We start from the raw sequence: 13,962 nt of genomic DNA on the forward strand, positions 1-13,962 counted from the left end.
TCTTGCTGTATCTTCTGACATTTTAATGAAATGTTGTAATAAGGCAAATAAATTATATATTAGAATTTGAGTTAATATAGTTAGCCTAAAAACTCCATAAGCTTGAAAATGAATTTTAAAAGAATCTCCTTAATGATAAAATTCAGAAGCAGATAGTATTTCAACAGATTTTCAACTAGAAGAGGTTTTACTTGTAGTGCATTGTTGAAAGACTCCACTGCTGAGACTTCTAAAATTTCTTTGTCATTAGAAACCATTAAATGTTCTGCACAACTGTCTGGCCTTCACAGAGCACAAACTGCAAGAAATTGTAAGAACTAATAAAGGAAAACAACTTTATAGACACACAGACTAAAGTTCATCAGAGTTCTGATCAAGACCATTCAGTTATAAATACTGCAAAGATAATTAATGTAGCATTCAAGCAGCATACATTTTCCTGTGTCCATATCTGTATTAGTATCAAAAGGTGTTTTTGGAAGATGGAAATGATTATTCAAGAGTTCTCAGGTGAGGGAAGGAGAACCAAGTAAAATCAATGCACATTTTTTCATTTTCCATTTATGCCTGAAAGATGTTTTATTTCTACAGCTTCACTGCTGCTTAAGAAATTATTTCTTTTATCTCCTTGCTTTCCCTCCTTTGTAAAAGATATGAACAAGTGTAAAAATACGAGAATTATGACATCATGTTTTCCAAAGAGCAGTAACCTATTTTATTCTGATGCAACAGAAGTCTTCACATGGTCAGCTTAGGTGTCAGAAAGGGAAGACTGGATATTCAATAGCAAATGAAGGCTGAAAATGTTTTGATTTTTTTAAAAAATATTTCTAAAGTCTTCCAGGAAATGGTAAAAACCAAGTAATTCTGTATTTGAGAGAACATGGAGATAAGAAAAGGGACTTTTACAATATACAGAATAGCCTTCAGCAGCAAAGCCAAGTACAACCTGTTTTTTTACTTTATCCATTCTCCCGAACTGCCCCAAAGGAGCCCAATTTGCCTTACACTGCTAAATGTTACAAATATACATATATATACCTATAAAACATCTATATGTGTGTATAGATATATACACCCCCCGAATGTATATAAAAATATGCCTAAGAATAGCTTGATTATCACACCTTCCAGAATATTCACGTACATTAACATATTCAAGATGTTAAGGAATGGTGTATTACACGATAATACACTTGGAGTAATAGGATTTATGGACCAACTCATCCATAACGACTCTAGCATATGTCCCATTTGAGGTACTGCAGAGACGCAGAGAAGCAGATCATCTAGACAACCTCAAAAACATCAGAAAGGAAGGGAAAGGGGAAGGGGCTGAAAAACAGCCAGCCCAGAAGCCTCAGAAGACATATGTGGGACAACGTATCCAGTAGAGTTCCCAAACATTAATTTTCACAAGCTATGAAACCGCAACATCGGAAAATATACTCAGAGAAGCAACCCGTAGATCTAGAAAACGTGATGCATCCAGGATCCAGATTCCTCTTTATGGAAGACATGGGGACAAGGGCAGAATCACAGTTCAGCAGAAAAAACTTCAGAGGTGAAGATCACCACTGGTGTGCTTCTCCTCCAAAATAAAAACGTATTAAAAGCCGGCAGCGAGCATAGAAAAGGAATAGCATCGTTAGAAAATACATAAATCAGAACAGGATCAAAGATGGATTACAGTAGTTCTTGATTTATAGAAAACACACAAGCAAAAGCCACTGGGTGATCTCAGAAACTTGTAATAAAAACCTCCAACTTAGATTAAGGATTCAAATAAGGTCTGGATGCTGAAGAGACGCTAAAAGAAGCAACGTAGCTGTTTTCCAACCAAAGCCAGAGCTATTACATTGATTAACCTGTGATAATGGCAAGTAAGTATAGCACTACCAGTATCTGTATTTAACGCTAAGATTATTGTTTATAAACAAGGATGTATTCTGTATTCAGCTGGGTGTATGAAGTTGGTCATAAACCTGAGCAAACCCAACTAATGATAAGCAGTTATGCAAGCAAGAAAGACAGTAATTTGTCCATCATTTTAAGATTCCTGAAAAGAAAGGAAACCCCGCAAATCTCACCAAATGCTAAACATAACAATTAACAAATAATCAACTTTAATTTCTGTTAAAATCTAATGCTAAATATCATTCTGTGTAAATGTACTCATTTTTCTGACATAATGGATTGATTACTAGAGAAAAAAAGCCTATTTTATGCTGATTTGTTGCTTTAAAATTACTCTAAAAGATTAAAAGAAAAACAGCAATGAAAGAGTATCTGATGTATCCATGAAAATGGATATGCCATCAATTTCAGAAGAACAAAAGATGTCATAGGTTCTTGCAACTAGTCAAATTAAAATTCAACATGCTTATAAAAATTTCATTAAAAACACTCATCAGCCTTGGTACAATTAAAACCACAAAATTTAAGTTTCACAGTATTAATAAGATTATGAAATACTATAAAGGGAAGTTTAAAATTCAGATAAGTGAAACAGTTATTTGTGATATACATGACACAACGCAACTGCATCAGTCACAGGTACGGTTTCAGCTGTTCAGCTGGGAGGTTGTAGTTTGGAGGAGGTTAAGGAGAGATCTTCTCATATCAGCAGTAATGAGAAACATATAATGATGAATAAAGATATACCTATATATGCACACATATATCTATGTGCATATTTGCAACAAAATATGTACTTTGAGAAGTAACTGCTGGAGAGAGTCCAGTGCAGGGCAACGAAGATGATTAAGGGAGTGAAGCATCTCCCTTATGAGGAAAGGCTGAGGGAGCTGGGGCTCTTTAGCTTGGAGGAGACGGAGGGGTGACCTCATTAATGTTCATAAATATATAAAGGGTGAATGTCACAAGGATGGAGCCAGGCTCTTCTCTGTGACAACCAATGAGAAGACAAGGGGCAATGAGTACAAACTAGAACACAGAAGTTCCACTTAAATTTGAGAAGAAACTTCACAGAGAGGGTGACAGAGCACTGGAACAGGCTGCCCAGGGAGCTTGTGGATTCTCCTTCTCTGGAGGCATTCAAAACCCACCTGGACACATTCCTGTGTAACCTCATCTGGGTGTTTCTGCTCCGGCAGGGGGACTGGACTAGGTGATCTTTTGAGGTCCCTTCCAATCCCTAACATTCTGCGATTCTGTGAAGTATTGAAGGGAATTATGTTTTTTTCAGTGAGGAAAAAAATGTAGTCTTCTGTGAAGATGACAGGTGAATCTGTTCACAGTAATGATTTCAGAAAATATGTACTTAGCAACTCTTCTTCATGCTCATTATTTTAGGACAATAAGAATACAGAGTAGCTACAAATATAAGTCACCTATTTAAACTAGCACTTATTTTAGAACCTAAAGTAGTCTTTACTTTTGATGCTAAGGTAAAACCTTGTTCCTCTAGTCTTGTAATGCTGAACAGGTATCACACCCTTATGCCAACAATTCAGTCATACAAAATATAGTGCTTGGTAGGTGTCAGTCCTTAGTATCCACCACATTATCAAGAAGCTTAAAGCAGAGTAATTAATAAATAAACAAACAGAAACAAAACAAACAAAAATCCCAAAACAACCAACTAACCAAAACAAAGCCCCCCCCAACAAACAAAAACATTTTTAAAAACCCCAAACAAAACCAGAAACAAAATCCATAACTTTCCATTTTGAAATTATTATTAAGAATTAATTACTCAATGTGATAATTTAGCCAAGTAGAAGTATTATCAAGATGCTTAAAGTAAAGCAATAAAAAAAAAAAACAACCAACCACCAAAAAAACCCAAAAATTTAGCCAGGTAGAAGTATTAAAGTAATTCCAGCTAAAATACACAAACAAAACACTATATAAATGCTTCCTTTCCCCTTCTCATGGTCATTTAAAGAGTTCCCTAATGAGAAAGTAGTGATGGGTTTTGCAGGCAAAATCCCACAAATGTACATACATGTATCAAATATGCAAAGTGAATAATTTGTGTCTTTACAAATTGTCCATTAGAAAATTCTCTGGTGAACAATCCCAACACAACTATAATTTTTAGCTGATGTGTTTCCCTGAGGTGACTTGAATTGCGGAGGAAGTGACTGAGAACTGCTAGTGCTCATTTATTTAGTCTGGATGAAACGATTCCCTTTCCTCTGAAGGAACTATCTTCCAACAGTCACACTTGGTCTATTATAAGATTATCATTTACTGGACACAGATTGAAACTAGGACATACACAATACAAGCAATTGAAAGGGAAATGATATCTAACCAGTGCAAAGATGAATGTGCCTACACTCAGGTGTTGGAGTTCTCATCACAGTCAACACAGTCAAGGAAGGGCAGCCCAGCGGGTCAGGCACTAGGCATTTATTTCAGGGCAGAACAACTGTTCCTCAAGCTACTCAAGGACAACTCCTCAAGCTTTGTGGTACCTGGCTCCTAATGTTCATAATGGGAGCTGGTTCCTGCTGCGCCGCTAAAACATACAAACGTGTTTCATCTTGACCTGAGCCACATCCTGTGCATCTTTATGTACACCTCCAACTCTCAAATGTGTTTGGCAACTCAATACTAAGGGTTCTCTCACATCTTCTAGGCAGCAGAAAAGTATGCCACACCTGGAGTATTGTGTTCAGTTCTGGGCCCCTCAGTTCAGGAAAGACATTGAAGTGCTGGAGCGGGTCCAGAGAAGAGCAACACGACTGGTGAAGGGACTTGAACATAAGACCTATGGGGAGAGGCTGAGGGAGCTGGGGTTGTTTAGTCTGGAGAAGAGGAGGCTTAGAGGTGACCTCATCACTCTCTATAACTACCTGAAGGGAAGTTATAGCCAGGTGGGGATTGGTCTCTTCTCCCAGGCAGTTAGCAATAGGACAAGGGGGCATGGGCTTAAACTCTACCAGGGGAAATTTAGGCTGGATATTAGAAAGAAATTCTTTACAGAGAGAGTGATCAGGCATTGGAATGGCCTGCCCAGGGAGGTGGTGGACTCGCCGTCCCTAGAGGTTTTTAAACTGAGATTGGACATGGCACTTAGTGCCATGATCTAGTAAATGGACTAGAGTTGGACCAAGGGTTGGACTCGATGATCTCTGAGGTCTCTTCCAACCCAATCGATTCTGTGATTCTGTGATTCTGTGAAATAACTTCTCGTTATCTGCTAGTATCGAGGTGACAGCAGCAGTTATCCAGCTAAAGCAAGGGCACAAGCAACACCAATATCTATATACTGATTCATAAAACTCTATTTTCAAGAAATGCCATTTCAAAATCTTGCAGGCAGTTTTAACTATCAGGAAGCAAACTAAGGATCCGATGCAGCTTTCCCATGTTTGTCACTACCCACCCAATGCCACTGTGTTTCAGCAAGGGCCTGGTTCATTTATGACTAAGCTTGTAGAAAATTTGAAGTGCCTGGTTGGTACATCCCACCTACTGGTACATGCCACAAGTGAGCGGGGTGAACTTCCTACTCCTGGTCTCTTCTAGGGCAAAACAGAGAAGAGCATAACGTGCTTATCCTGACTCAAGTCATCCCCTCCCACACTTTCATATCTTCTTCATAATGAATACCCACACCACTTCCCACTCTTTTTAAGCCATCAATACAAAAATCTGTGAGGGGAAGTTTTTGATGCTCTGAAGAGAGTGTCTGCTGTGGAAGGGGACAAAACCCACAAAGTGAAGACCAAGACCCTCCCGTAACCAGCTGGCTCCTGTGCGACTGTCTGGCACAAGGGTTGTTCTGTTTAATAAAAGAAGACTATCTATTGTTATCATTACAGAGATCTACAAAGTGTTTGCAATCATACATTTAATGTTGAGGAATCACATTACTGTTATTCACATAGGGTTTTACACAGATGAGTACGATGGTGATGAACTTGTAAGTGTTCATGCTCATATTACAGTGCACTAATAAACTGGGGGGAGTTAGTGTTTAAACTTTGAATTTGGGACCAGAATCTCTTTCTTTTGGCTATAAAGACAGTACTGGAACTGAGAAAGATATCGTGCAGCAGCAATAATAGATCCCAAATTCCTCCTGTGATATTGCCAGAGGGCGGTCTCCCACACAAGTTCAGCATTATAATATTGAATTGAAGCGGTTGTTTGAATAATACAGCTTTACATTATGGGCTATCGCCAAAATAATATTCCTCCCGCACCTGCTGCCAAACAGATATGTTCCTTGAACAATCTCTTGGAATTTTTCTTGTATTTTTATAACAAGATTTTTTTTCGTTGCTTAATGGCAAATCAGACACCACCAAAAGTATCTACCCTGAAAACTGCATTGATGTCTACTAATACCTACAGTCAGAAAAATCTTAATTTTAATAACACTCTCAGAACAGGCATTTTTTTTTTGTGTGACCATGGAAGAATTATTTATAGAAAGCCAGAGGAAAAAATGAAAGTTGTTTGTTCTTTTTAAATGAAATATAAATTTACTATAGTTCATTTGATTCTTGCTGAATATAAAGTCATGCAATGCAAAACAGGCTACTCATTTCAAACAAGGCAAAGACATGGCAAGCAGTTTGCTTACTGTGATGTTCTACAACAATTGAATTGGTAATCAGATGGCATAAAACATGGTGATATCAAAATGCCCAAGCACAAAGCTATTTTTTCAGGTTTATTTTGCACCCAGTACTGACTCAAGAAATGTAGAGTTGTTTATGAATCACACAATGAATCAGTGGGTTAACCAGCAACCAAAATGGCAGCACTGAAAAGATGTACCCTTTGCTGAAACCATTCTTGTCACCGGTTATTTATAAATTAGGACAGAATTAATTTCCAGAATTCAAAAAGTTAGTTATTTCAATTATTTGCCTAAGGTCTTGTTTAGTCAATGGACAGAGATTAGTATCTCTAGAAGGCAAATCATTCTATCCCAAAACGTATGTCTAACTCCAGATAAATAATTTTTAGATAGGTAAAGTTCAGCTAGGATTTCTCTCTTTGCATCCAGTGCTAACATAAATCCACACTGTGATCCAAACGCCTGAAGGACAAAGTCTGGTTTCACTTGATCTGTTTGGCTACAAGGAAAATTTCAGTGTTTAACTTAACATCCAACTCATTCTTGTTACTATTACCACTTCAATTTATGACATCAGTGAAGCATTTGCCAAAACCACGCTCACAGTGCCTTTACTAGGCATGCAAACTAGACTACTTTTAGCTTTTTCTTCTAAGGTAGTTTTGATTCCTTCCTCTCAAATTACATCCAAGTTAGACAGAAGGGATAAAATTAAAGATGCCATCTAAAAACAGCTCCTGCATGGTCCTACAATGACGAACTGTGCAGACAATGCAAGACTTACCCTTTACAACCCCTTTAAAAAACAGGTTTTTATTTTCCAAAGATAGTCAGATTTGAAGAATAAGCTTTATTTAGGTCTAGTATTTTCATTTTTAAATTTATTTTAGACACTAGAGTTAGCAGAAAATTTAATTTAGCCATTCTGACGTAGGACAAGTAAAAGCACGAATCACTAATTCTCTTAAAGATAGAATCATACATATAACTCGAGGCTTAGGAAAAATTGGCAAAATAATGTAACATTCACATTTCAGGCATTTCTGATGGTATATGCAGAGGCATTAAGTTGTCCAAAAAGGTTTAATGAATTTATGTGTTCGGTTCCTTTCTTCATAGTTTCAAATTTTTCCACTCCATTATGATTCCTTTACAAATGATAAAGGAATATACTCTTAAATGCATTGACTATGATGTTTTAAAAGTCCCAAAACTCAAAGAGAACTGTTCTGTTATCCACTGAAATCTACATATTTTCTTAAGAATGCTAGAGTTCTTGTAATAAGGTAGGACACTAAAGACATTTTGAAGGCTATCTGTTTCTCAAGGCACATGAGACCCGAAACATGTTCGGAAACGAGGAATCACTTTGTAACTTTTAAAATATTTTCAAGGAAGTTCTGTTGTCTGAAGATCAACTTTTCATACCTCAGTGGCCGGTTTATCAGTCACATTTCCTCCTAAGGTGGAAGATGCTCACAGATAAGCACCTTCAAACACCTGCAACCTAAAATATGGCCTGTGCTCTGAAATACCAGAGTATATGCCCCAGAAGAGAACACCACCTGTGCCTGTGTCACCTGGGCAGACACTGTGACATTTTAGCATAAAATCCCTTGCAAAAGCCACCAGGCTCTGGTGGGCAAGCAAGACTGGTGGATGGAGCCATCCTGCTTGGTACAACCACCACGGAACAGGAATCTCACCTGGTGGTAAAACATAAAGCATTCAAAATAAAATATTATGGGCATATTTTTTCCTTGTTATTCTATTTTTTTTCAAGTAACATGTGAGAAAAAAAGATTGTTTTTTGAGGCTGTGCTGAGGGTGTATCTTATTATGAATCCACATGGTGGCTCTGAGGGCTCAATAAGTCCAAGAAGTGCTTGATCATACCATGAACGCTTTGAGGCCTGGAAAGGTCTGTGACATAACTTAAATATTCTGTACAAAACGTGATCATTAAAACCCCAATAATTTAGGAAAAAAAAACAATCAAAAGAGGACCTTGCTTTAAAATCCCAATAGAATAAATATTGCAGTTTTGTCACTTCCATCCTCAGTTACTTACAAATGAGTAACTACTTTGTTCATATAATGTATCAAGTCCTCTATCTCACTTAGTAAAATATATAATATTGAATTCAACTCATGTCCACTGCTTATGTATAATCAATGCTAAAATATAAAAGGCAAAAAGTCCTAGGCTGATGTCTGACACAGTAAATATTTAATGTTTATGTCGAGTAAATCTTATCACACAAATTAATCCAATTTATCTCAAACTCCTCCTTTCTGACTTCTGTTAGGCTCCCCTGCTCTGACCTACTCCACTCATACTTCAGAGCTTTTCCTTCCATACAGAACATTCCGTGGTCCCTATATCTATACATTACTTACTTCTGTCACTGAGCCAGTGGAATAAGCACAGTATCCCCCTTAGCCACCACAACATTTGAAACTGGCTGGACATCCAAAAAACCCATTTCTAGTTTGTTCTGTTTCCAGAAATAAAAAAATTATTACTTAGCCCAGTTGAAAATGTTTTCATTATGGTAAGGCATTGAGTATTTTTCAAAGTTTCAGATGCACTTCAAGGTTATATGATACATTGATTCTTCATAAAAAGCCAGGCACCTTAATGTCTACAGTATTGCTACATGGTAGCACACAAAGGATCATAAATAACCTTAAAACAACTATTCAACTGGTCAACATACCGAAAGCAAACATTTTATGGAAAATGTTTTTTCTCATATAAGAATGCTTCTGAGCTGCGTATTAGAAAGTAGCAATGTGGTCTTATTGGAACTAATAGTGACTAAAAAAAAAGGGGTGAAAAAGTGACATAAAGAGACAATTTTCATCCAAAAGAGAAAAACATTGTACAGGATCTTGTACTGAGAAGTTTACTCCTGATCAATTCAATAGACTAACAACAAACTGGATTCATACCTCTGTTTCACAGCTGGGTGTCATCCAATAAACACAATCTCCACACAGCTTCCTTTTTAATAGTTACAGTGGTAAAAATAAATAGATACATGAAAAGGGTTACTTGATCCTGCTAACATGATGCAAGCTGGATATCTGTTAAGATTACTGAAATCAATAAGAGACTTATAATTTCAGATTTTTTAATTTCTATAAATCTGAGAGGTATATTACAGAAGTGCACAAGCAATTTGACCACTCAGTCATAAATTACTTGAAGTTTTCAGAGAAAAAGGAAAATGAAAATTTTACCAAGAAGAAGCCATATTGTCATGGCTCACTGAGAAGAAAATTAAAAGCTCATGAACTAGTAGTATTTTAAGAAGCTGTTCTAGTTCCTGTTTTAGAAGTACTGAAGACGAAATATCTAAACAAAGGATTGAGGTGAGGGAGGAAAATAAATAAACAAATAAATAGATAACGAAAAGTGGGTTTGCAGCTTGTGCCCCTTATCCCCAAAAGAAAACCAGAAATCTGTTATGCCACCACCGCTTCATACACTTTTTCCCTCTCCAGCCTCTCTTCGTACCAGTGTTTTCAGCCAGAAGAGTCAATAAGTGCTATACAAACTGGTTACTCAAATAAGCAAGTGAGTCATAAAAGGAACTACAAATTTGGCAGTACAAGCAGAAGTGAGAAATGTTGAAGATGCAGAGCAACACCAAGAACACCAGAAATAAGGAAATGCAACTGAAATGTTTAGAAAGAAATAAAAGGAAATCCCAGTACTAACCACTTAAAATGTACCTTGGAGACAAATGGAAATTTTACAAACGCACTCAAGAACTGGCTAATAATTTTAGCTGAAGAATAGTACAGTGAACTTTTTAATATATTTGATAATTAGGGTTCCACAAATAAGACAGTATGTGTCCCACGGTCATTAAGTTGTAAGGAAAGAAGCAGGATCAAGAAAAACTGGAGAAGAGTACAAGGCTTTAGGTGGATGCCTTTGATATATAAGGACATACTCAGGAAAAAGTAGATATGTATGTTTACACACAGAGGCACTGAGGAGAGAGCAAGTCTGGCTATGATGATACAGGACGAGCAGAGAAAACAAACTATTTTGCAAAGAACATTTGCATAGTGAAACAAATATCCAGCTCATCTGCTAATCCAAAAATAGTAATTTAAAAATAACCACTGACACCCACAATCTATTGTGAGTGCTCTCCAATTTGAAGCATAAATCAAAATAAAATGAAATAAAATACTAATCAGAAATGAGGCGTATTAGGTCTGTAATATATGCAGGCTTCAGTAGCTTAGCATCTACTAAGCCTGGATGACAGCTTATTTGTTTACGCACAGTATTACGGAAGGGTCATCTAGTGAAGGTCAAATCTAGACAGATGTGCAAGGATTCAGAATGAATAACCAAGAACCCAGTTTCTAATGTAACTTTTTCTGCCACAGCACATGAAGTTATCTCGGCAGAGATCCTTTTCCACTTTGGTGCCAGATATGAAATTAATCCCTTTTGCACCATCACCTTGTAGTGCCTGTGGTTGACATCTGCAGTGCACCACAGCAGTTGTTGTGAGAAGCTTGGAATAAAATTATGAAGACCAATCACAAAATTTGGACTATTTGCAAAAACCATTGACATATTAATAAATAAGTAGGGATTTAGGTAAGAGCTACACATAAGACAAATTATCAGCCTAAATATCTTAAATATGTTTACATAGACTATGTAGAATAAGGTACTGTTGTGTTGCAATTACAAATGTATGCTATGGTGTCATACTCGGAAGTTTTAGTAAAGGCTTAAGAACAAATAACCAACAAACTTCAAGCTGTTGTGCTACTGAACTTCTGCAGCACTCATTAAAGTCTGTTGAGAAGAAATCATTAGTATGTGTGAACGTAACCGAAGTCCAGGGATCATCACTGGTCAGCAGATAATCAGCCCCTTCAACATCAAGTTCAGGAGATGCTCACTCCCTCCTGTTCCTGCACACAGAGCTGCTTTTTGCTTCCTGCCTCACTTCTGTTTGAAAGGAAGGCAGATAAGCCGATCTGAACTGACACACCAGGGGTTTCTATAGGACTGGCTCTGGGGCGTTTACTGGGAAGCCTGAAGCAAACACACCCAAACGAGCAAACATGCCAGCATACGTCGCACTCTGGAGAAAAGGTGTACCCATAAAAATACAGAACAAGCAGAGAACAGTGGAAGATGCTTGACTGTCAAGGAGGGAATCACACAAAAATACACAACACAATGCCAACACATGTCCATGTGAAATTTTTCTTGATCCACTTTCTTGTAACAGGTGGTGCTGGGGTTTATTTGCAGCATGAAGAAAGCTGATATGTCCTTAAAAATACACAAATATACCCCACAGGTCTAAGTTTCAATATTCTTCCCCAGGCAGTGCAAAGAAAACATTTTTTTACCAGCACAGTATCAGCACTAGCAGGCCTGAGACAGACCAAGGAATTGCTGACATGTGTCTGCAGTCAGACACCAGAGGCCAGGGTGACTGCAGGAGAGCACACGTCTCCCGGAGCAAACACACAGCTGCCTTCAAAGCACAGCTGCCCAAAGAAAACCCACTCCTCTGGAGAGGCTGCAAACCAGCAAGTCTCTTTTAGCAGGTATGACTTTTGTATCTTGAAATGGACACATTGATACTGCATTTGAGAACAGGTGAAAATAAGAGCACAAAGTGGCTGGAAACATTATCCTTTCAGAGCAGCACATGCCCTTTTGCTCTTAACCTGCCTATAACAATGCTAAAAGCCATGAAGGGCTTCAGGAAAAGTGATGAACAACATACTGACAAAAAAGCAGTCAGTTCTGAGCTGAATAAATGTATTTCTATGTGCATTCTTGTGCATAAATTGTGTATCTACTTAAATTTTCCAATATAAACTGTAGAGCCTAGGATATTATATCAACTTTTATGTAGCTGGAAAGAAAAACTGTGCAGCAGTTCTAATAGTTCTGTGGTGAAGATGGTTTCGACATAACTTTTAATATGAGCTAGTCATCAACAAGCAGTTATTTTACCTCTTGATATTAAGCAACGCCCAAGGTATCCCTGTGGGAGTGTTGAAAGCAGGTAGCAATTTCTCTCCAAGCTCCACTGCCTTTTTTCGGAAAACCTGGAAGTTAAGAAGAAACAAAGTGTTGGAAAACACACTGTTGCTCCCACTAAATTAATTTAGATAATACCATTAATAAGCACATGGTATAAGCCATCTCAGCACAATGAAGTGTCCCTCTTTTTTTAGAGTAAAAAGAACAAAGCAATCAATTTTCCCTTTCACACAGTAACGGGGATCTCACACAGCAGGATCACACAATGATGATGTCCAGACGATCCACATCTGGCATGACCAGCATCAAGCCAGACGTTGGCATGGCCAGACCTGCTCCAGTTTGGGCAGAGCTGCTTGTGCACTCCCCATGGTGCCTGCAGTGTGCTCTGGGGTTGGGGAGGGGGTACATTATCTGGGGATGCTGCTGGGTATCAGTATCAGATGGGTATCAATGCCATGATTACTCCAAAAATTGGAATATACCCCTACAGATAGCTGAGATTTAACTGGTCTTTAGCAGGTAAAGAGTTTCAGATTACATCTTAAAAAAGAGAAGTGGAAAGACATCAATTGCTTAACATGTGCCCACAAGAATGACAAACAATTTAATATCAGAAACTTTTATGTTCAGAGTAATAGTCACAAAGCTAAAACAAAGAGTATTTTGCCCTCCTTCAACGGCCAGCTAAACTCAGGTTACATTAACCTGACTTTTCAAGCCCTAGTAAGAGAGTTTTTAATTAGAAGCAATATTGTTCCAGCTTAAATATAGAAACCTATTTAGTGGTTTCAATATGTGGATGTTCGGGGCCTATTTGCTCGGAATTACACTGGGACCTTGTACAACACTGAAAGGGATTATCCCAGGTATAGTAGCCAAAATAGCAAAGTCACCTTTGTCGTTCTTTCTTTCTAATAATGGCTCCCTTCCGTTTATTTTTTCCCCTCAGACATATTTATGATGAATTTTTATTTATTTACGTATCATAAATCAACTTGTACATCTGGTGCATCTCATGGTATAGCCAAGTACGGTACAGTAAATTTTTGCAGAAAGAAAAAAACACATATATGTTTCTGTGAATATATAAATAAAGACATTTGCTGGTCAAAATAAGGTAACGAAGAAAATTCTTTCTACACAAATATAACACGACATCTAAAATTCCACTTCACAAAAGCCACTTAGAGTAAAGGCTTTTATTATTGAAAAAAATAAATGATCAGGAGAGAATATAAAACTCCAGAATAATCACATTACCATAACGAAGCTTCAGACTACTCCACAGTCCATTCATATGACACAGATCTCTAGATTTCTGCGACAACAATCCAAGAGTCAGAATTAC

At 37.5% G+C, this 13,962-nt stretch overlaps 1 protein-coding gene across 2 annotated transcripts in view; it reads right to left on the minus strand.

Annotated features, from left to right (window-relative positions):
• MAN1A1 (mannosidase alpha class 1A member 1) overlaps positions 1-13,962 on the minus strand; it is a 149,393-nt gene that overhangs the window by 52,669 nt on the left and 82,762 nt on the right. For both annotated transcript variants that reach the window (XM_065056759.1, XM_021294461.2), the window contains exon 5: positions 12,582-12,676. In XM_065056759.1, the coding sequence (XP_064912831.1) occupies positions 12,582-12,676 (95 nt within the window). The remainder of the gene's footprint in view (positions 1-12,581; positions 12,677-13,962) is intronic.

This window comes from Columba livia, chromosome 3 (genome assembly GCF_036013475.1).
Source record: "Columba livia isolate bColLiv1 breed racing homer chromosome 3, bColLiv1.pat.W.v2, whole genome shotgun sequence".
In the NCBI taxonomy this organism is placed as follows: Eukaryota; Metazoa; Chordata; class Aves; order Columbiformes; family Columbidae; genus Columba; species Columba livia.